We start from the raw sequence: 24,681 nt of genomic DNA on the forward strand, positions 1-24,681 counted from the left end.
TATATCTTATGTGAAAATTTAAAAAAATTATATTGATGAGATGAGATGAGATGAAACACTTCTCGTATTCAAACCGGGCCTAAAGTCATAAAAGTAAATTTACAAATTAACACGAGTTAATATAATACGTTAGATTGTAAAATTACTTCTATTGTAAAATAGATATAACGAATCATATAAAATCATGTCAATTTATAGGTTTATTTTTATGAAATCTTGTTGTAACTGTAGCATTTTTTAAAAAATATATATATATATAAATTGACGAGCATTTAAATAGTGCAATGAACAGTAACAACTTGTGAGTAATTTGTTTTTTTTTTTTTTTTATTTGTGATTTTGATCATGCCTATAGCATGACCCGATTAATTAATGGGTTTTCATTTTCGTGTTTTGAAGTCATAAATTCAAAACCAATCTTTAAATAATATTTCATTTTACACATCGCAAAACTACAAGGTAATGATGATAGGGTGAATTGATCCAAATTGATGATTACAAGTTGATTGGTCCAAGTGTGGGATAAAATTTACTTAATTATTCTCTCCATCAACTACAAACTCCAATTGAGTAATGTTATATGCTAAGTTTTTATGACATGCAGTACAAATAAATTCAAAGCCAACCTTAAATAAGATCTCCTCATTTTGCCGCCATTAGTGATTTTATAGATAGATTAAGGCCTAATTTGGATAGAGAGATATCTCATCTTATCTCAATATCTAAACACTACAAATATGAACAATTTTCAATTTTCAATTTTTTTTATCTAATAATTACTTAATTATTACAACTTTTCTAAACTTTCAAACAAAAAATAATCAAATTTTGTCAAATCTTAAAATAAAAATCATATTAAATATTTATATTTTAACAATATTTAAATATTATAATATTTTTATTCAACTTTTTCTCTCTTATTTCCCAAAACTTCATAACATGTTTTGATTAAAACTATTTCTAACTCACGAGTCATCTTATCTCAACTCAAATATCTCACTATTATTTACAAACCATCAAAATTTATCTCATCTTAACTGACTATCCAAATAATTTTGAATAGTGAGATGAGATGAGATAGTTTTAGACGAGTTAAAGAAAATATTATTAGAATATTATTTTTTAATATTATTATTGTTTTGAGATTTGAAAAAATTGAATTATTTATTATATTTTGTGTGAGAATTTAAAAAAATTGTAATGATGAGATGAGATGAGATGAGATGAGTTGAGTTATTTATAAATAGTAATGAATTGAGATGAAGTGAATTTTGTAGGTCCATCTAAGATGAGTTTAGATATATTTAGATGTTAATATGAATTTAGATATATTTACGAGAAATTAAAAAAGATTGTGAGTCCCACGTGTAAATATGTATTGAATTGAAAAAAAATTTTGGGTCTCATATATAAAAATATTTTAAGTTTAGATGAATTTAATGATTTGAGAATTAAATATTTAAATATTAAATTATTAACTCAAATTCCGGAAACAAAGTTGCAATCATCACAAGTCCTTTTTTGTTTTCTTTGTTCTTACCAAATAAGTAAAGAAAAAGACAATCATACAAAAGGGGGCAAAAAATCTTTCCATAAGGAAAATTCTTTTGAACCCAAAAAAAAAAAAATGTGAAAACAAACACAACTAGACTTTGCTTTGCCGTGAAAGGAAAGTTAAGAGGGACGGAATTTTAAAGTACACAAAATCTTCAGAGATAGAGAGAGATAGAGGAAAGTGAAACCAGCAGTAATGCTTTTTGTTTTTATATTCATCAAAGAGATAGCATAGCATTAATAATGGTGATGTATTCCTTTCCCTCCTCGCGCCCACAGAAAGCTGAAAACCTTCGTCTTTCCTCTGAGAAATCCAGCTTCTAGCTCTTCAGAGAGGAAGTGACTGTCTTGGAGATTATTCCTATACATTTCTTTTCGTTTATCTTCAAATAGAAATTGCTACTCTGTCTCTCGGTCTCTATCTCTCTCCTTTTCTGGTTTGTGTTAAAGTTGAGAATTTCTGGGTTTCCAAATGACGAGTTGGCGGAGAGTATTGGAGTCCGTACAGGCCGTGGCAGCCCATGGCGTCCTCTTGTGCTTCACGCTTTTGTTCGTCTTCAAGCTCGACCATGTCGTCTCCTACTCCTGGTGGTCAGTTCCCGTATATTTATAGGAAATAATATTGAAATTTTATTTGTACATATATACATATTTCTTTGTGGTGTTTGGTAACTTTGGTTTCTATTGGTTTGGTAATGGATTTTGATTTCTTTGCAATTGCAGTGGAATGGAAGAGTGTTATAATTTTGTGGGTTTTGCTTGACCTCTTGTTTGGGGCATTAATTGATGTAGGAGCTCATGGGCTTAGTATATTTTTCGTTATTTATGTCGTAAAAATTGTTTTTTCAGTTGATCCCACAAACCTATACCCCACTCTCCTTCGGAATATAAGTGAAGAAAATGAATTATGGGACCTACAGATTAATGTTCTGTTGTTTTCAGAATGTTTCAGATTTTTTTTTCCTTTTAACGGTGAAAAGCTGGTAGCCAAATGCAAAAGCTTCTTTCCTGATTAGCTTCACTGTGGAATTGTGTATTGGGTTGTTTTTAATAATCAAACAAAACAATGTAATTGGAGAATGCTTGTAAATTCTCAAACAAGTTTAGTGAGAAAAATATGTGATTTAGCCTCATCTAATTTCTAGTCTGATGCGTTGGCGGTAAATTTAATTGTGTAAAAAATGCTCATGCAATGAAGGATTCGTATTAGATTGGGATAAACCATGAATGGTTTAGAATCACCCGATCTATACCAGGAGCTCCTTAATGGATCTATCACTGGGTTAGATATGTGGTGAATTTGCGTTTCTCTGTTGTTGGATGGATTTCTCTTTCTCCAGATCCAAAGGAGTTGTTCATAAATGCAGTTCAAGCAGCAATATGCTAATACTGATACCTATGGCAGATCATCTTCTAGATTATTGGAGTATGGATTTGTTAGCTAGTTCTAACTTCTACTTGTAAAGTTCAATTAGGCTTTCTCATCATGTGTCCTTGCAAGTTTGCATTTTTGCAGTGTACTTCAGTTGTGTTGGAAAGTTTGTATTATAAGAGAACTGAAACCTATGAAAATCACCATAAACAATGGGATACCAACGATTTGGTAATTATGGACATTTATGACAGCGCACACGCATGCGGACATGCACATGCACACCCATCCACCCACCTAGACAGACTATAACCACACATAGGAATAATTGAAGATGGAGTTATTATCTGTTATTTGTGAGTTAATTAGGATAGCATGCAATTATAATAATCAAAGTGCAATTTTATGAAACTTTTAGTCAGTGTGGCAAAATGCTCAAGGCAAAAATCTAGAATGACGTATTGTAACACCCCCTTCCCGTAGGCTTAGGAGTGCCACGCATTTTCCATAAAAATAATCCGGTAATAGATCCCATAATTTCATAATTGAAAAACTGAACTTTTATTATGCGGAAAAATGTCTAATAAAACTGTCTTCCAAAACATTAAATGAAATAAACTGAAATAAATTCATGTCATAAAAACATGTCTTATTTTAGAAAGTCTAAACTAAAAATAAATGCTCCTTCTACTCCTGGCCTGCCTGCTCGTAATCATCATCTTCACCTTGGTGGTTAAAAACATGAAAATAAACAAAAATGAGTCGATGACTCAGTAAGAAATCTATCACAACGTAAACATAATAAACATAAGATTTTTATAACAACTTTCATGCTGAGCTTAAAAATTTATGATTGTTCATACTGATGTTTATGCTATGTATGACTGTTTTAACTGAATTAACTGACTGATTTAACTGATTTATCTGACTGGCCAACACACTTAACCCTGTGTGCAAGGTTGTGCACCGGTCCCACATCCCGCTGCAGCAAGGGGAACCGCTGATAGTATTCTAGCATACTACGGTGGACCACGACTAAGTTCATGGCTTGCACACCACCCTGAACTGAACTGAACTGCATTGGTACCATGCATCTGAATGACCATCTTATTAACTGATCCGATTTATCTTACACTTGAACTTAAGATGGCTTACGTGTCTTATACACATGAGATGCATGACATACTACATACATAATCATAAATTCTGAATTTAAACATGATGCGGAATGACATGGTCGTATGCTATGCTAGATGACATGCTTGCATATGACATGAGCGGTTCATAAATAGTGGCTGTCAATGAACTGGCTTGGATAATACATACATATAAGCTAACTGTGATGATCCTAATTTATGATCAAATTTACTTACCTCGCTGCGTGTCTTCTTGAATAATACTTCGTAACTTGAGACCGAGGGAGGGCTGAGGCGATGGAGGCGCTGGTGGCTGGGAGTGACCGGCGGCGCGACTGGGGGTTCCAGAAGGGAGTGGGTGCGCTGGGGCTGAGCTGGTCGGCAATTTCTGGTTCCACTGGTGGTGCTTCGACGTCCTATGGTGGTCGACGGTGGTTGGGAAGAACCTAAGGCTTAAACGGCAGTGTTTTGGTACTCTGGGTGTTTCAGAAACAGATGATTTGGAGTGGCTCACGAGTTACTCCTCTCGTACGAGGTAAGTGCTATTTATAAGTGTAGAAGATAGAGAAAAATAAAAGGAAATCATAGAGGAGTAGAGACGTGCATGCGACTGAGAGTGTAGACGTGTGGATTGGAAATCGTTACTCACTAACAGAGTCGGTTTCCACTAGAATTTAAATTTACAAAGCTAGGGATGAGGCTGAAAATAAGGTTAGGATTTCAAATCGACAGAAGTGGGTTCAAACCTGCGGGTTGGAGGTTTAAAGCGTTTAAACAGAGGCTAACAACGAGATGAGGTTCGGTGGCTAGAGGGAAAAATTAAACTTTAAATTTCAAACCAAACTCTAGTAAATGTAATCTGATACACTTTAGAAATCCTTATTAAAACAAATTCTAACAAATTTAAATATAACAAATATAATAGATATTATAAAAAATCAAGTAAATATAAATTCTGATAAAACTATAATTATAATAATAAAATTTTAAAATAAAAAGTTTACTAGGAAAATTACTTATATACCCTAAAACCAAGACTGGTATGTTACACGTATGGTTTCACAAATGCCAAAGAGAAGTATTTCCACATCAAGTTTATTAATTGAGGAACAGGCATACCGTGTTTAAAAATTGAGAAATGCTACATTTATCATCCCCACACTACACACGAACATGTGATTTGTCATTTTTGTCCTTCTGTTTAAACACACAAATTTACATATCAATATGTGTGTATTTAAATAGAAGGAAAAAAATGACAAATCACATGTTGGTGTGTGGTGTAGGGGATGATAAGTAGAGTTTTTCTTAAAGATTTATACCAAGATTGAGCTGACTTATGGCTCTATTCAAACTTTGCAATGTTTGTATTGCAGAACAACTTTTTTTTTTTTTTTTTTGATAAGTAATCGATAATATTATAAATAGAGATAGGCAAAAACCCAAGTACACAAGATGGATACAGGAGATAAAACCTATCTAGGTCAACGAAAGGGAAGCTAGAAAGTCATGAACATCCAGGCCATTAAAATCTAAAGTAATGGCCCATAGCAATAAAGTACGAAAAAGTAAAGCAATGGCCCATAGCAGAACAACTTATCTGGCTGCTTAAATTATTAACTGAGAAGGAACTTGTACATTATGCTGGGTTTAGAGAAAAATGGTGATTTGTTCCCGTATTCAGTCTGTGCTCATTGTGTATGAAGTGGTTGAAAAAACAGGCCAAAACTTTTCTATGCAATTCCCTCCTTTTCAATAGTTTGGGGATAACTAGTGTGGTACGGTGCTGTGATTTTCCCCCTTCCGATTTGGATAATTTTATTACTAGAGGAAAGATAAATACATTAGGAGGGGTGAGGTCCAACAGACACTCCAAAACAACAAATACAATGTAGAAAACAAAACCCAATTGGGAAGTGACATCAATTAATTGGCTATTTCCCCTATTTGGCAGCCATGAAGGTGGTTGTTGGAGCAATCCGTTGGTTGGATTATTTTGAAACATGTTGTAGCTGCAATCCTGCAGCATAAAGGTGTGTATTGAGTTTGAATTATTGAGATGATGGCTGAAGATCTTCAATTCATTGAGTTTCCTGCTTTATTTACTGGGTAGGTGTGGGTTTGGAGAGAGGTGGAGGTCTTGGATCAGATGGTGTATATCTACGGTACGGTTCTCGGTGTTGCTCAATGGCAGTCCAGAGGGTTTCTTCCCAAGCTCTCGTGATTTGAGACAAGGGGATCCGTTATCTCCTTTACTTTTTGTTATTGTTATGGAGGCACTAAGTAGGATGATTTAAGCCTTAGTGACTAATGGTTTTATCAGTGGTTTCCAGATTGGTTCACCGAGTAGGGGTAATACAACTATTTCTCATTTGCTGTTTACAGATGACACGCTCATCATGTGTGAGGCTGATCAAGCCTAGTTGAGGGCTGTGAAGGCACTGCTGCTGTGTTTTGAAGCAGTGTCTGGTTTAAAAGTGAATTATGATAAATCCGAGTTGGTACCGATTGGAGAAGTTCAGGATATAAGGGAGCTGGCTGGCATACTGGGTTGTAAGATAGCGTCTCTACCTATGACTTTTCTGGGATTGCTGCTGGGTATAGCACCGAGGGCACTCACGATTTGGGATACAATGATTGAAAAAGTAGAGATGAGACTAGCAGGGTGGAAGAGAATGTATTTGTCGAAAGGGGGCCGGACTACATTAATCAAAAGTACACTTTCTAACCTACCCACCTACTTTCTATCATTATTCCCTTTACCGGCAAGTGTGGTGGGTCGACTTGAGAAGTTACAGAGAGATTTTCTGTGGGGGGGCTTAGGAGATGAGTTTAAATTCCACTTAGTCAAGTGGGAGATGGTATGTCGACCTATCTCCAATGGCGGTTTGGGTGTCAGAAATTTGAGGTTGTTTAATCGGGCTTTACTTGGCAAATGGTTGTGGCGATATACCAAGGAACCAGAGGCCTTATGGAAGACTGTGATCGAGAGCAAATATGGTGATTTAGGGGAGGGGGTGGTGTACCAGAGAAGTTAGAGGAGCATCTGGAATTGGGCTATGGAAACATATTAGAAGAGGATGGGAGGTCTTCCATCGTTACACTAGATTGCAATTGGGGACAGGTTCCAAGATCAGATTTTGGAAGGACGCTTGGTGTAGTAACAGTGTTCTACAAGATCTGTTTTCGTCTCTTTTCTTGATTGCAAGCACCAAAGATGCCACAGTGGCGGAGGTTATGGAAGTCTCAGGTAGGAACATTCATTGGAACATCAATTTCAACCGAGCGGCACAAGACTGGGAGATGGAGAGTTTTGTAGATTTTTATAGTCTCTTATATTCTGTTCGTCCAAATATCCTGTAGGAAGATGAGTTGTGGTGGCGTCCTGCAGGGAAAGGGGTGTTCTGTTCTTTCTTTCTATAAGGTTTTCACACAAGTTCCAGAGATATAGTTTCCCTGGAGAAGGCTTTGGCGTCATAAGGCTCCTCCCAAAGCCTCTTTCTTTGTGTGGGTATCGTCTTTGGGTAAGATTCTCACTACATATAATCTAAGAAAGAGGAGGATAATTATTGCAGATTGGTGTTGTATGTGTAAAAGCGGGGGTGAGTCGGTGAATCATTTACTTTTACACTGTGAGGTAGCCAGGACTCTTTGGGACGAGGTGTTTAAAAGAATGGATTTAGCGTGGGTTATGCTGGAAACAGTTTTGGATGTATTGGCTTGCTGGACTTCAATTCGAGGGGTGAGACAGATAAAAGCAGTTTGGAAGATGATCCCTATCTGTATTATGTGGTGTTTATGGCAGGAACGCAATGAGAGGACTTTTGAAGACAAAGAGAGATCGTTGGAGGAGCTAAAACTGTTATTCTTTAGGACTCTTTGTACTTGGGCTATTGTTGTAGACTTAAATGGCATGGACCTTCATGTCTTCCTAGTTTCTAATATGCCTTCATAATTAGGGCATTTTTCTTTGTATTTTGACACTTGGCAATTTAATAAATTCTTTTTTTACTTATAAAAAAAAAAAAGATCTTCAATTCATGACCTGAGTGTTTTCAGATAAGGGTAGATGGATAAAAACTACTTCTCGACAAAAGAGAGCGCCAGCATAGTTTGGAAAGTTGAGAGAGCGCTTGACACTTCAACTGTGGCAGTAGATCAAACTTCCAAACACCTACAAGCCAAAAAAAATTAAAAAATAAATAAATAAAAGGAAGTACAAAGATCTACCGGTTAGGTGGGGTTTTTGCGTGGTTGGGAAGGAGTGGGGGGAAGGGATGTTTTTAGGTGGGGATGGGTTGTGCATAAGCCACATAAGCGTTAGCACGAGCATATGTGGCTCACGCGTTGGAGCATGTGGGGAAGAGGTTACTTTGGAGTTGCAGATCTACCTTTCAAAGTTATCCTTAAAATATCTAGAGAAAAATCTTGATAGAGAAGAATTGTAATGCATTTATGTAAGAATTGTACCGTGTTGTGATTTTAGTCCCTGAAAAGGGATATATTCTTGCAATCTAGAGCTCTTGATATTCTCACTGTACCAAATCCCCACTCACAAAATATAAAAAAAAAGTATAGTTACCATGTGTGTTGACATCAATGTGCAGGATTATTTTTTTCCCGCTTTGGATATTTCATGCAGTTGTTGCCCGAGGGAGATTCTCATTACCTGCTCCATCAGTTCCGCATAATCGTAATGTATGTCTTTATGCTTATCTACAGCTCTGAAGATTATTTCATTAGACTGATTCCCTCATTACTTTTGTGAATATATATATCTCAAAAGTATGATCTAGATATGTAATGGGTGCCAATAAAATCTCTCTGTTTTGGACAGTGGGCACCATGCCATGCAATTGTTGCGACACCATTGCTTGTAGCGTTTGAATTACTCCTTTGTGTATATCTTGAGAGCATTTATGGTAAACAACTGTCACCTTGTTATTGGTTATTAAAGATTTGTGGTGACAACTAGTTCTTAGGCCTTCCATTTATTTTGCTTTTATATATCTTTTCATGTCTTGGGAATGAATTTGGTTTTTGACTTATTGACCTCATCCGAGCTAATTCATGATTGCTGGGCTTGCAATTATCCAGTGATTCATCATGCTAATTAATGCATTACTTTTTCATACAGTTCATGGTTTTGCAGCTGTAAACTTGAAGATGGTCTTTCTTCCCCTACTGGCACTTGAAATAATTATTCTGGCTGATAATTTCAGGTATTTTCTTTCTCACTGATCATGCCCAATGACTGATCGAGTAGGCCCCCTAATTCTCTTAGGCCTCGTTTGTTTTCAGAAAACATCTCATCTCATCTCATCTAATCATTACAACTTTCCCAACTTTCAATACAAAATAAAATAAACAATTCAACATTTTCAAATCCCAAAACAAAAATAATATTAAAAAATATATTCTAACAATACTTTATTCAACTTTTTAACTTTAATTTTAACTCATCTCATCTCATCTCTGAAAACAAATGAGCCCTTAGTAATCCATAAAACCGAGAACCCTTCTTCTGCCAACAGCTCAAAAGATTTTCTCGCCGAGTGAAAGATGACTGAAAAGTTTAGAATCTTTCTCTCCTATGAGTGGTTGAGAGATTAGGGATTCATTTTTGAATCCAGATTTAAGAATCTTGTTTGCGATCAGAGTTTGGTGGAAGGAAGAGGGTTTTCCAACGGGAGTTTCTCTTGCCCGGTATCTTGGTCTTCAGTTTGTTTCTTTTCGTTCTTCTGAATTTCAAAGATCATCCTTTACAGACTGAATTTATTTCCTTATTATGCATGATGTGTCAATTTTCCTTGATTGTAGCACAATAGTTTTACTGTTATTACTACTGTCATTATTAGTTTCCCTCTAAATATGGTAATTGCAACTTTATGCACAGTTTGTGATGCAGCCTCTATTGCCTCTACTGCTCAATTATAAAATAGGACACTTAGTTATTGACACACATAAAAAAGGGGAAAAGGATAAAACTTTGAAGAACACTTGTCCAAAGGCCTTCGACACACTGTCATGTGGCTGTATAACCTTATGCTTACATCGCATCAATTACCGTTAATTTGTTTTGAATAAGTATAGTTCAGGCATTGTAACTGTAATTTTTTCAGAATGTGCAGGGCTTTAATGCCTGGAGATGAAGAAAGCATGAGTGATGAGGCTGTATGGCAGACGCTTCCTGTAGGTCTATTGTTTAGTTTCTCAATGGTCAATAGGTTTCCGTATATGATTACTACTTATTGTGGATTCACCGATTCATATGACAATCCTAGCTACATTTTTTATGAATAACAATCCTAGCTATATTAACATATATTTAATGTAATAAACTTATTTTAATGAGGAGAATGTGAATTTTTTTACCGTCAAACAAGATGACCAAAGAATGTTCTGAGGTGTTAAACCTCAAGAACTTATGGCATGCTGGAAGTTTACAATCTTTTGAAGTTTATATAGGGAGAAAAATTAGTCTTTATAATAGCAAGTTTTGCAATGAAATCCATGCCACATTGTAGATATTGCAGACAGATATAATGGGGGAAACAATGTAGCTCTTCCTGTTCCGGAGGGGGGGGGGGGGTTTGCTTAGACTTGCCAACCAATCAAATGGTATGAATGACCTGAAGTTGGATTGAGTTTTGCATTGGGAAGAATTGAAAGATACAGCCTTTGTTGGTTTGTTCTTTTTTCTTTCTGTTCCTTTTTTTTCCGTGTCCGATACTGAATAAGCATTGCTTGTCTCCAATATCAAAATTATGCCTCCTATAAATTTACTTCTTCATGGAAACATAAGTTTTTGTTAGAAAAATGTAGGATTGGTCAAGCACTTGTTCATTTAATGACATTCATTGGGTTTTAACATATACTGTTGGATAAATTTTGGAATTGCATCTGTCAAAATGATTTGGGTACATCCAGTCTACCTGTGCTTTCATTTCATGTTCTTTTTTTTTTTTTTTTATAGGGAAAAAATTTTTGATCAAGAGATGTGGATGCTGGGATTGGAGCCCAGGTCTCCACATTTCATGTTCTTTGTAAGAGATGCATGTCTGGATATTAACTTTAACATCCAAGTAGATTGATCACAAACTTGGGGAATTTTTGAATGTGTTAGTTTGGAATATGAACTGTTGATTTGATATTGGCCTTGAACCTGTTGAGGATTTCTGAAAATAATCTGGGTTTGATCCTCCGCATATGTTCACTTTTTAAGTACTGTTATTGAACTTAAAAATGAACATTTGAAAGGACTAAAGTATCTGCCAATGTGTTGCTTGTAGCACTTTTGGGTAGCAATATCCATGGTCTTCTTTGCTGCTGCTACAGTCTTCACCCTCCTGAAGCTGAGTGGTAATTTCTTTTACTCCCCATAATATTCAGCATTACTATAACAAAATGCACTACACTCTCATAAGCTTTATGTTGCAGTCTCATGATCCGCCTTTATGCTGCAGTTGCTTGGTCCATTGTATTATAACTGTTGCACATTTATTGTATGCATTAAGTAGCACCATTTTTATGGCCATCCAAATCTACATGACACAACCCACTTGACTCATGTACCTTGTTGAAGGCACATGTACCACGTAGTATGTACCTTATTTACCTCATTGTGCCATTTTTTAGGTTCCCCGCAGTGCTGTCTTTATTTATTTATTTAATTGTTTCCATGTGTCCATGTAGGGCTGTCAATCGGGTCGGGTCATTTTGAGTTAACCCGACCCAAATAATCAAACAAGTCAATAATCCTGATCCAAATTCAACAACGTTTGTTTCACGGGTTGACCTGACACAACCCGTTTATTTATCTGGGTTGTGTATGGTTAGGTTGACCTGATACAACCCATTTGACTTGTTAAAAAAGTTAAAAATGAAAAAGAGGAAAAAATATTCACAAAAATTAATTCTTCTTGCTATTGGATAACAAGGCAAAGGTTATTTAAGAAAAATTAAGAAAAGACTTTAAATAAGTGTCATACTTTTCAGTGTAAAACTCAATTTCTGGGAAAAAAAATGTGGCAGGTCAATTGTGTCACGGGTTGACTGACTAACCCATGACCGATTGACTTGTTTTTTTTTGGCTAATTGGGTCACTTGGACACAATTAATCTGGTCAAATTTGGGTGAAATGAGAACTTGATTATGCTCAAATCTAACCATATTGTAATGTGTCGGGTTTGCAGGTTGTGTAAAAAACTGACAGCCCTACATGTCCATGGTGTGTTCTATGTCTTGTTTTGCGTTCGTATCTTTGCTGCATACATGGTTAAGATTTTGCAGAGAATTTTTCTTTAATTCACCTGAATTTCTAAATTCCTGAATCATACTAATTTTTGGACTGAGAATCTTCGGTAATTAGGCATTGCTGTTGTTTGTCACATTTTGGATGGTATCTTGCTTTCTGTTAATTATTCAGCAGTATACTGTGTCTGTATACATTAAATTGATCCATTGTACTCATGTGTACATGATGTAACAGGTGATGTGGGTGCTCTTGGCTGGTGGGACTTATTTATAAATTTTGGGTAAGCGTTATATTGTTTAATGTTTATTTTTTTAGCAAAGTTACTTGGGACATTGACATTTCATTGTTTATATTCAAGGTTTTGAATGACAATGAAATTCTGAACCTTTTTTTTTTTTTTTTTTAATAAAAACTACAGTATTGCGGAATGCTTTGCCTTTCTTGTTTGTACGAAGTGGTCTAATCCGATGATTCATAGTAACTCTCGCACAAGGGAAGCTAGTTCATCTTCTGCGACTATCAGATATCTTGACTGGCACAGTGGTTTAGTAGTCTCTCCAGAGGACGATCAGCAGGAAGAAAGAATATGCAGTCTGCAGGACATTGGTGGCCATATCATGAAAATTCCAGTGATTGGTTTTCAAATCCTCCTTTGTATGCGCTTAGAGGTGCCTTTTTAAGTTGTGGAAATGACTAGTATTTGGGATATATTCTCAAGGGTAATGATATTCTTACACCTCCTTTACTACTACTTTACTACCCAGCTATTTTTTTTTCGTTTTGTTCTTTGAATCTGGATTAAAAATCTCAGAACATGACATTCTTGCATAATCTAGAAGAAAATACATTCAATCAACTAACGTAATCATGTAATTTAATTAAAAATAAATTCAAATTTATAAAATTTGACCTTCTTTTACTCTGAATCAATTTTTATAAAATTGAATTTATTTTGAATTAATTTATATGATTACATTGGTTGATTGAATTTATTTTCTTCTAAATTATGCAAGAAGGTCATATTATGAGATTCTTAATCCAGATTCAAATAACAAAAGAAAAAAAAATAACTGCTAAGTCGTAAAGCAGTAGTAACGGAGATGTAAGGGTATCATTACCCTATTCTCCATAGACCTTTAACAGTTTCTGATTTCAGGGAACACCTGCTGATGCTAAGCATATACCACTGCCAGTTCTCTTCTCTCCAGTTTTTCTCCTGCAAGGTGTTGGTCTACTACTTGCTGCCTCTAGGTTGGTGGAGAAAATTGTACTCTTACTTCATAGTGGAGCTGGCACAGGATTATATTTTAGATTTTCTGAAAGAGCTCATGACTGCTTGGGCTTCTTGCACCATGGTTCCAGGTAAGGGCTTCTTTCCCCTCCCTAGAAAATCTTGAATAGGCAAGACTCTGAACATACAGATCAATAATGCAATCATTGAATTTGCTATGAACCGATTCTTAATCTGAAAGTCTTCAATAACAGGCTCTTGGGTTGGTGGTCAATTGATGAAGGTAGTCGAGAAGAACAGGCCTGGCTTTTACAGCAGGGGGCTTCTGGGTTAGTATTGTTTACTTTTGATTTGGTATTTGCAAGTGGACTATATGCAAATGGATTCGATGCAATTATTTTGACTATTTCTTTAAAAAAAAGTTTCCGTGGTCTAATCCGTGCTTTGATTGTTTATGTGAATATATGTGATTGGGTACGTATCATTTTGATAAGCATTCAAAATATTTTTAAAAGATAAAATAATTATGCACTGAATGATTGAATACATCCTGTCAGCAAGTCTTCACTTTTTTCTCCCCCGTGTAATTCTTTGAATCCTTGTGATTTATATCCAAAAGAGTGAATTAGAAATTTAAAAGAAAAATTGGATGTGTTAGAGGAAAATTATAAGAAATAAATTTAGCAATAGATGCAAAATAACTGACGTAAAACAGGTCAAATAAATTTGGTGGTATGTGAATCCTGAAGGTGAACATATTGCAGCAACTAATTGACTCTTGTTCCTTGAGGTATGATATTCTTGGGGTAGAAAATGCTTGCTTTTAATGCAAGTGACTAGAATCCGGTTTGTAAATTTCAGATTTTTGGGTATGTGCTGAAGTTTGGGTAATTTATCGTAATCTGGATTTAATATATTATTTTATGTTTTTCCCCAATCATTTATGGTCTTAAAATTCTTTAGTTTCAATTAAGTAGTCAGAGCTTCAACTGTTGAAGTCATCTTAGAAGTCAAGTCTTACTGAAAGTTCAAGTCTCATCAAGAGTCCAAGTCTTGTTAGGAGCCCCAATTATTTTTTTTTCATAGGTAATCAAGAAATTTTATTCATAAGAGGGAAGCCCCAATTATTATTTGAATTGGGTTTAATTTTGGATTAGTTTTCTATAAACATTGATGTAATGCAGAGTTTCCTGAATGTTTTATCGCAATTCTGCTCTTGATATATGATGCAATTCGTCTCCAAGATGTGTAAAGCTGAATCTGATTGGAATGGCTAGATCTATCTTTTTCATCTTTTTCTTTCTCTAATTCTCAGACTATACAATTTGACGTTGATAACTTATCCTTAGAATCCAAAAACTCATATGATAAAAACTGTAGCGACACCTGCCTTTCATTAGCCTCCAAACTCACAAAACCAGATCTGCCAGAATTCCAGATTTGCTGTGAAACAGTCCTGACAGCCATCCAAGAGCTTGAAATCTCTTCCTGTTACACTTCCAAACCAATTTTTTTTTTCTTACCCTATTTGAAACCCCACGTAACCTACTATTTTCCAGTCTTTTTGACCACAGACCCCTACTCTCTCTCTCTCTCTCTCTCGGGTAAGTCACAAATTCCTAATTTCAAAAACTGATTCCCTTCAAATACCTGTTGCCGATAAAATTCTGCAGCCTTGTTCCTGTTTCCAGCACCTCGAGACCCTTCACAACTCAAATCTTTCGTAGCCCGAATTGAATCATGAGCCTTCTATGTCATTTTCCCATCTTTTAGAATTTCAAAGTTATAAGCTTCCCTAAAATCTATCGTAATTAAACCATATAAAAATGCCCATTTGCTTATCAAAATAAGAAGAACATCCATGTGCTGCTCTGCTACAGGAAGAATTATTCTGTTGTACGGAATTTTTTCGAATGGCATCTACCAACTTGCACTTGATTTTTTTTTTCATTTAAGTAACATGTTTGAATCAATTTTCTTTTGGCCTTATTATTTATATTCTTATTATGATCATCTTTCTGGTCCTTTTTATTTTCCATTGGCAGTAATACTAAGGCCTGCTTGTGCATGTCCTACCAGATTTTGAGAAATTCTACTTAGATGTGTCATTTTGTGATTGTCTACTCCCTGTTTGTTGTTGTCATGTCCTTCACACTATAGTTTCGTGCAAATTGTCAATCGTAAATGTGCATTGGACATTATGCTATTTTTTATTTTTTTTATCAGTCAGTTTTATTAAGTGCTGTATGTTCCTATATACAAGAGAGAGAACCGGATTTGGAAGAAAAGAGAAAACAAACTGTTGACATCTAGAAATAAAGAGTTTTTAGCAATATGGTTCTAAGGTCAAGCAACATTCTTCAAAGTTTTTAGAATTATGTTCATTCCACAAGTACTACATTTGGTATAAAACGGAACCATGCTGCTATGACCTACGTTTGGACTTCTCCAACAAGTCAGCAACTCTACAACCCTTCGGGGCATCATCCAATGAACATCAAGAAGTTGGAAGACTGAGGCCCATGCTATTCTAGCAGCTTCATAGTGTAGCAATAAATCATCAATTGTTTCACCACTTTTCTTGCACATGCAGCACCAATCCATCACTAAGATTCTCCTATTCCTCAAATTATCCATAGCTAGAATCTTCCCCAACATACCTATCCACACAGCATGCCGTCTGCAATGGAGATTTGTTCAGAAAAATGTCTAGTGGAGTACAAAAGGTTTTTCATACAATAGTTGATAACAAGTCTTGACCTCAAAATTTCTTCGTCTGGACGGCACCCACCAAATCTTATCCTCATCACTATTGCTTAGCCTAGTGGAGTACAAAAGGCTGAATAATGAGGAAAACAAATCCAAATCCCAATCTTGAGCTGATCGAATAAAAGTGATTCCAATGTCTAGTGTTGTTGGAGAGTTGCTAAGAATCTAGCACCGAGGCCTCCTGATTGCGAGGAAGTCCGAACAATTCCAAAAAAACTGCCTTCAAAGTTTGATTGCTGCACCCAATGTCATGAGAAAATCAAATCTTAGTCCCATGCCCACCTTGAATCTGATAAAGCTAGAGAAAATCCCCCAGCCTTTTTTTTTTTTTTTTCACACCCCCATAAAGGCCTGCTGATTTCATTAGAACACCACCTTCCCACATAATGCCATAGTGAACTTGGCCATTTACCCATTAGAGCACGATTGAACACTAGCAAAGTTCTGACTACCAACCCTCTTGGAGAGATTGGAGTGTGGATCTTGACTAGTTGATTAGATGAGACTTCACTCCTCGACAGTTCCCCCCCATAAGAAATCCTTTTGAATTATCTCATATGATTGACCACACCATTTTTTTATTGGAATTGGATTTGGATCCGTCGGGATTGACGGGGCTCAAACTCGCAGCTTCCACCTTGACAGGGCGGTGCTCTGACCAATTGAACTACAATCCCAAGGAAATAAAATAAAGTGTACATAATACATATTCTTATGATTTCATTCAAACCTAGGGGCACATAGTAAGTTGGCATAAAAAGTGCTTCAATTTTATATTTTCGATTATTTTTTTATAAGTAAAATGATTTTTATTAATATGCAAAATAGTCATAGCCCAAGTACACTAGATGTATACAAAAGGGTATACCCACTTAGGAGCTAAGGATAAGATACAAGGAAATCATGAGAACTGAGTCCCTTGAAGTCTATAGCTATAGCCCAGAGAAATGAAGTAATGAGAAGTAAACTTTTTTTTTTTGATAAGTAAAAGTAAAACTTTATTAATAGAAAAAGGCGTAGCCCGAATGCACAGAAAATTTATTAAATTAAAAGTAAACTTTTAAGGTTGTCTAGACAGTGTTCCCAATCTTTGAAGCCCTGTTCATTCCCCCCCTCCCCCCCCCCCAAAACAAAACAAAATGCACCACAATAAGAAAATGGGAGCCATATTTCACACTGCAGCAATTTGGGGATTGCCACAAAGATCTTACAGGCATAATGATGCTAACCTGACTCTGCTGAAAAAATAATTCCGGCCTAGCAGCCTCATAGTGGAAGAGCAATTGACCCACTGTTTCTCCACCTTTTTACACATACAGCACCAATGAAAAATGATGATCCGACATTTCTTTAGGTTGCCCATGATTAGGATCTTTTCTAGGGAAACTTTCCAAACAAAGAAGGCTTTCCAAACAAAGAAGGCAGTCTTATGAGGTGCCTTACACTTTTAGATGCTCCAAGGAAAAGGATTATTTTCCTGAGTAGTGATGGCCTCATAGAATGAACGTACACAAAATTTTCCTTTCCTAGAGGGGACCCAAAGCATCTTGTCACCCTCTTCATTACTTACTCCTAATGAGCACAACAAATTGAAAATTTTGTGAAAGCACCAACTTCCGAATAATGGGCTGCCCTAATAAAGCAGACATTCCACTGTGGTGAACCATTAGAAATTTCCCTTAGCTTGGCCAGGAAGCCTCCTGCTCACACAATCCTATTATCGGTACTTAAAAAAATATAAATTAGATTGTTTATGTATATGGATGCCAAATATGAATGAGGACTCGCCTTATTTCATGTGAAATGCGTTCATCTCTAGATCATTAAAACATGGCTTGTTCACCTTCTGTCAGTGGTGTTTTGGCTCTAGCTGCTGCATTATTTCTTTATTTGCCATATTAAATTCTTCAATGGACTTTGCGCTCTGTATTGGGCTGATATTGTACATTGCTTATTTACCACCCAGGTATAGCACTTTCTGTGGTTATCCGCCAGAGATTGTGAAGAAAATGCCTAAGAAGGATCTCACAGAGGAGGTGATCACAATTCTCTAAGCATGTTTCTTTTGGCTAGATAATCATCTCCCCATATGCATATAGATACATTATTTTTGTCTATATTGCTTTAGCTTTTATTTTATTTTGCTGTTTACCAAATATCGGCTACTTCCCTAAATTATAAATGAGACAATTACTGTTCTGTTGTGTTGAATTTATGATTCTTCTTTGCCTCAGGTTTGGAGACTGCAAGCAGCTTTAGGTGAGCAGGCAGAAATCACAAAATACAGCCAGCAGGAATTTGAAAGACTTCAAAATGTAATCTTCTCATCCTTGCCTCTAGTTTAACAACGGCATGGATATTTAATGTGAACTTGCGCATTTGTTAACCTCATACTTCCAAAAACATTGACTTGCAACTAGTTTAAATTTCTGTTCGTGGTCAACTTAATTTCACCTCGGGGTTTAGTTTATCTAGTTGTAATTAGGGTTTTAAAGCTCAATCATGCAAAATACCTGTATGTGGTTTTTGAGATTAAATCTGAATAGTATTTCAAGAAAATATTCAATTTATGGAATGTGCATGAGTTTCCACTATAGTCAATTATAAAACTTGCTATAGTTTATGCATCAACACTTGTTAATAGGCATCATTAGAGTCCTGATAGACAATCATGCATACATAGGTGTTGCTCTAGTATATGTCTTGTGTACTTTGGGCTAGGCTTACTTTTCTCATCAGTAAAATTATTCTTTACTGATAAAAAAAAAAATTGAGTCTTGATATCTATAGATGTTGTAGGCTTGTTACTTTCGAGAATTTGTACAACTCCAATATTTATCTGTAGGGCCTTACTAGTCAACTTGTTAAAACAGTTGCTTTGAAGATGCTTTTTGCAACTTGAGAGGTTTTTATTGTCAAAATACTCGGCAAACAAGAGTACGAAGAGAACTTTTTGTGAAAAGCCAGTTTACCCTGTGCGTAGCTCCTTTCTCATTGAGTAGGCAATATGCCATTCTTTACATGGTAAGAACTATACATGGTAACTGCTCCTAACTATTAGCATCTATACATAGTAAGAATAACTATTGAGTATATACGGTAAGAATAACTATTAATATCTATATATGGTAAGAATAAGTATACTAGAATAATTACGTTAACATTCCCCCTCAAATTGATGCTGGTAAGTCAACCAGCAACAATTTGCCAACAAGAAATTGATGCCGTTGTTGAGTCATGACTTTGGTGAAGACATCAACCACTTGGAGATCAGAAGAAATGTAAGGAAGAGATATCACCCGTCTTTCCAAGGTGTCGCGAATAGAATGACAATGAACCTCAATGTGCTTGGTGCGTTCATGGAAGATGGGATTCGTTGCAATCGAATAGTACTAGTGTTATCAGCATGAAGAGGGGTAGAAGTAGTCTGAGGAAACCCAAGCTCCTCTAAGAAGATTGCGTAGCCATACAATTTCAGAACAAGCAGTAGATATGGCACGATACTCGGTCTCAGTAGAGGATTTAGAAACACGATCTTGTTTCTTACATCTCCAAGAAATTAAGGCATCACCTAAAAATATACACTAACCCGTAGTAGATCGACGTGTATTCGGACACCCAGCCCAATCAGCATCACTATAGGCAACAAGTTGAAGAAATGAGCCTGTAGGAAAAAATAACCAGTGAGTAGATGAACCTCGAAGATAGCGGATGATGTGTCGAACTGCAGCAAGATGGAAATGCCGAGAAGAAAACATAAACTGACTGACTTGATGAACGGCATAGAAGATATCAGGTTGAGTAGTGGTCAAGTAGATAAGACTCCCAACCAGACGCCGATAGAGAGTAGGATCATCCAGAAGGTCCCCTTCATCTTTCATGTATTTGACAACCTCCATAGGAGTGTCAACAGAAGAAGTGTCCTTCAAACCTACCAAGGTAATAAGATCTTGAATATACTTATGCTGGTTCAAGAAAATACCATTGGCCCGATGATGAACTTCCAGTCCTAAGAAGTATGTGAGCTGGCCAAGATCTTTCATATGAAAAGTTGCATGCAACAACTACTGAAGCTTAGTAATCAAAACACAGTTAGTGCCAATAATGATAATATCATCCACATAGACCAAGAGAAGGACTATACCTGACGCAGACTTGTGGAGGAAGAGAGAAGAATCATACTGACTTTGTGTAAAACTGAATGTAAGAAGTTTACTGCGAAACTTCTCAAACCAAGCCCGGGGAGCTTGCTTGAGCCCATACAAAGAACGCCTTAGCTTATAGACATCATGAAGAGAAGTAGTCATACCAGAGGGAAGCTTCATGTAGATCTCTTCTTGGAGATCACCATGAAGAAATGTGTTCTTCACATCCATCTGATGCAGTTGCCACAACTGGGAAGCGGCAATAGCTACGATGGTTCAAACCCTGGTCATTTTGGCAATAGGAGCAAATGTCTCCTCATAATCAATTCCATATTCCTGTTTGTTACCCAGAGCTACTAGGCGAGCTTTGTATCGGTCCAAAGAGCCATCAGAACGAAGCTTTACAGAGAAAACCCATTTACTCCCAATAGGTTTGGCTGTAGGACAATGAACAATATCCCAAGTGTGATTGTCCTCAAGTGCTTGAAGTTCTGTTTGTATTACATTTTGCCAACACTCATGTTCCATGGCCTGTTTGTAGTAAGAGAGAATGGAAATAGAGGATAAAGTAGTTACAAGAGAGACATGAGAGAAGAAACCATATCGATTAGGGGGTCGAGAAGGACGAGTAGACCGGCGAAGAGTGGCGGAAGTAGAAGCAAGAGCAGGAGCAGGATCAGGCGTCGGGTCAAGATCGTGAGGGGGGCATAGAGGAAGTGGAACTTGACTCATGTCGACTATGTCTTTCATACACAAAACCAGGTTTGAACCTTTCCCTAACTGTCGGGGAATCAGAAAAGCTAGGCATAAGAGATAAAGATGCAGATGACAGCTCAACATGAGATGGAAAGAAATATTGATTTTCAAAGAAAACCACATTCCTAGAAACACTCGTATACTACGAGCAAGGGGATCATAACAGATTGAGATATAGCATAACCAAGAAAAGCATACTTAACAAATTGAGCAGTAAGCTTATGTCATTCATAAGCAGGGAGATGCACAAAACAAACACAACCAAATGCCTAAAGATTAGAACATGAAGGAGAATGGCCAAACAACTTAAAGAAGGAAGAAACATGATGTAATGTAGGAGAGGGTAAGCAATTGATCAAATGAATCGAAGTAGAAATCACTTCACACAAAAAACGAGGAGGAACAAATGATTCAAGTAAAAGGGTTCTTACTACATCAAGAATGTGACGAGTTTTCCTCTCAGCAATACTATTTTGTTGCGGTGTCGAAGGACAAGAACGCTGAGAGATGATCCCTTTGCTTTGAAGAAAGTCCTGAAACTCATTAGACATTTATTCTCGACCGGAATCAGAGTGCAAGACCTTGATGCTTGTAGAGAATTGAGTCTCAAGAAGTGCAAGAAAGCGCTTAAATACTGAAAAAACTTCGGCCTTACCCCGTAGGAAGTAAACTCAAGTAAAGCGACTAAAGTCATCAATGAAAGTAACAAAGTACTTGTAATGCACATGAGAAACAACAAATGCAATCCCCCAAACATCATTATGAATAATATCGAAACATTGTGAGGCACGAGATGCATGATGAGGAAAGGGTAGAACTTTACTTTTGCCAAGTTTGCAGGATGTACAATTAAGAGAAAGATCAAGAGAAGAACATGCTTTATTTCCCAATAAACTAGAGTTAAACAAAGTACGAAGTACATTAGAATTTGGGTGGCCTAGACGTCTGTGCCACATCTTATTTGCAGAACCAACAACATTACATGCAAAGGAAAGTAAAGAAAAACTAGGAATAATGGTGGAAGGAGAAACGTGGAGAAGAAAGAGGCATTCCACTTTAGGTTCCTTCGCGATCATCTTCCCCGAGACTTGATCTTGCACAACACAACCAGAATGAGAGAAATGGTCATTACAATGATTATCAACTAATCGACCAATAGAAATAAGATTTGTGGAGAGGTCAGGAGATACAAAACATCAGTTAAGGAAGATGAAAGATTACCAACAGCACTGATAGGCAGAGAATTGCCATCAACGGTGTTAATTTTCAGATTTTCATCATAATTTCTGACATTGGAAAGATGAGCAACAGTATTGGTCATATGGTTAGAGGCTTCATAGTCAAAATACCATGGCTTAGAAGAAACTTTATGATTACCTGAGAGTCTGAAAGCAGAAATGATCATCTGTTGTACCATTTCAGGAGTGAGTGTGTTCAGGTTTGCTAAGGCTGTAGGAGTAGGAATAGGAACAACCGGCGAGGCATCAGACAATGCAGCAGAACTAGAGGTACCAGCATAGGCATGATAAGCAGTACCTTGCTTCCTTTCAGGTCGAATGGGACAAGCAGAGATGATACGACCTTGTTTCTTGCAGTAGTTATAGAACTTCTTGGGACAATCCCGAGCAATATGACCAAAAGCTTTACAACTAAAGCACTGGACAACACGCATGTCTCTACCTTTATTCTTGGATCCCACTTGACAAGGCCTCTACATCTCTAGGTGCGGGATCACTCCCATCAATATGACCCCATAATTCTTTCCCTTTGACAAATAATTGAAACTGAAACTCCCAAGTAGAATAATATTTGCCAGTAAAACAAATATGGAACTAGTCTAATGACCCTAATTTATCCGATGACGTGATGGAACCAAGAATAAATTAGCCCACCAAAAGAGTGTTGCGACAAGCACAAAAAAAAAAAACAGACGTGCAGAGAAAACCCATACCAGAAAATCAAACAGTTGTAAAAAAAAATATTACCACACCAGAAAACCACAACAGAAAGTTCCAAAATTGTAGTCAAACCAGGAACAAAAGGGCCTGAAAGAAAACTGAACCAGAAGATTCCACCGAAACAAGAACCAAACCAGCATGAACTGAACCAGAAAGTGCGCCGAAATCCAGAAACCACAACAGACTGCACCGAAACAAGAACCAAACCAGAGAGACGCAACAGAAGGTGCTTCTATCGAGCACCAAACCAAAAAACACGATGTCAAGAATTATGAACCTGCTCTGATACCATGTCAAAATACTCAGCAAACAAGAGTACGAAGAGAACTTTTTGTGAAAAACCAGTCTACCCTGTGCGCAGCTCCTTTCTCATTGAGTAGGCAATATGCCATTCTTTACATGGTAAGAACTATACATGGTAACAGCTCCTAACTATTAGCATCTATACATAGTAAGAATAACTATTGAGTATATACGGCAAGAATAACTTTTAGCATCTATATATGGTAAGAATAAGTATACTAGAATAACTACGTTAACATTTATCACATAAAATTGTTTATAATTATCCCCATTTTGTTGTTTAAACTTGAAAGTGAATTGTCCCAAAGGTGTTATTTATCTGTAGGGCCATAAGCACTCGTTAGTCTCACCATAATAGCAATTAAAATGAGATGGCAAAAGGTGGCCTTTGGCGAAAATCATAGAGTTTAGGATATCTGAAGGCTTTAGTCACTTTGAAAGCATTGATTGCCAATTTAATATCAGTGGTGTTCATTGGTGTAATCACTCACCCGGAACAAAAGGTGCTGTGAAAATATCCTCAATTATGCTAGTTTTGTTTGTCCAATCAGAAAGTGATGAGTTTGATGTTGTTTGTTCTTGAATTTGTGGAAGCATCTCTACATGTTCTCATTCTTGCTTGTTTGGGTCCGTTCTTTCCCAAATTAATTATTGTTATAAGTTGAATTCACCTTCATCCATTAATGTTGCCTAGATGTGCTGTTCAGGAAAAAGTTCTATGTAGGGTTTGCTTTGAGGGAGAGATAAGTGTGGTCCTACTTCCATGCAGGCATCGTATCCTTTGCAGGTAGCCGTTTCACCTTGATACTTATAATTTTTTAACATGCAAACTTCATGTAAATCATTTTTTTCCCTTTTGCTGGTGTGAAGCTAATTGTTTTCCAATGCATTGCAGTACCTGCTGTGAGAAATGTAAAAAATGCCCGATTTGCCGCGTCTCTGTTGAGGAGCGCTTACCTGTATATGATGTTTAGGTTGTAGCTTGCCCCCCATTTTGTTTTTCTAAGAGCACAAAATGGAGTGCATAGGGAAGGTAAAAAATGACGTTGGGAGAATGTTTTAATACGGTTTCGCACTTTTCAGTGAAACTTGTTCAAAACTGGGTAATGCGTGTTGGAATTGACATAACAAGAATTAGGTGACAGTAATTGCAGTTGTTGTAACTGTATGAAGCTGTTAATCTTTTCTCTTCCTTTTTTG

At 36.6% G+C, this 24,681-nt stretch overlaps 1 protein-coding gene across 5 annotated transcripts; it reads left to right on the forward strand.

Moving 5' to 3' along the window:
- Positions 1-1,665: 1,665 nt before the first annotated feature.
- On the forward strand, positions 1,666-24,583 carry LOC121242858. Of its 5 annotated transcripts, none has more exons than XM_041140851.1 (14): positions 1,668-2,145; positions 8,670-8,760; positions 8,900-8,984; positions 9,215-9,284; positions 10,185-10,254; positions 11,355-11,424; positions 12,554-12,599; positions 12,738-12,987; positions 13,476-13,681; positions 13,805-13,879; positions 18,286-18,355; positions 18,554-18,634; positions 24,189-24,268; positions 24,377-24,583. In XM_041140851.1, exons 1-14 carry the CDS (start codon positions 2,027-2,029, stop codon positions 24,453-24,455), a joined length of 1,392 nt encoding a protein of 463 aa, XP_040996785.1. In that variant the 5' UTR covers positions 1,668-2,026; the 3' UTR covers positions 24,456-24,583. The 5 variants fall into 5 exon arrangements, with proteins under 5 accessions (XP_040996787.1, XP_040996785.1, XP_040996786.1 ...); XM_041140852.1 differs by having other exon boundaries at positions 10,194-10,254; XM_041140849.1 differs by having other exon boundaries at positions 1,669-2,145; positions 9,200-9,284; positions 10,194-10,254.
- The last annotated feature ends 98 nt before the right edge of the window (positions 24,584-24,681 follow it).

The sequence above is a fragment of the Juglans microcarpa x Juglans regia genome, chromosome 8D, assembly GCF_004785595.1.
Source record: "Juglans microcarpa x Juglans regia isolate MS1-56 chromosome 8D, Jm3101_v1.0, whole genome shotgun sequence".
Taxonomy (NCBI): Eukaryota; Viridiplantae; Streptophyta; class Magnoliopsida; order Fagales; family Juglandaceae; genus Juglans; species Juglans microcarpa x Juglans regia.

Coding starts and splice junctions, on each gene's coding strand:
- LOC121242858 (XM_041140848.1), top strand. CDS start 2,027: ATGACGAGTTGGCGGAGAGTATTGGAGTCCGTACAGGCCGTGGCAGCC. Junction 8,985..9,199: donor ATATCTTGAGAGCATTTATG/GTAAACAACTGT, acceptor TTTTTCATACAG/TTCATGGTTTTGCAGCTGTA. Junction 13,880..18,285: donor TTACAGCAGGGGGCTTCTGG/GTTAGTATTGTT, acceptor TTTACCACCCAG/GTATAGCACTTTCTGTGGTT.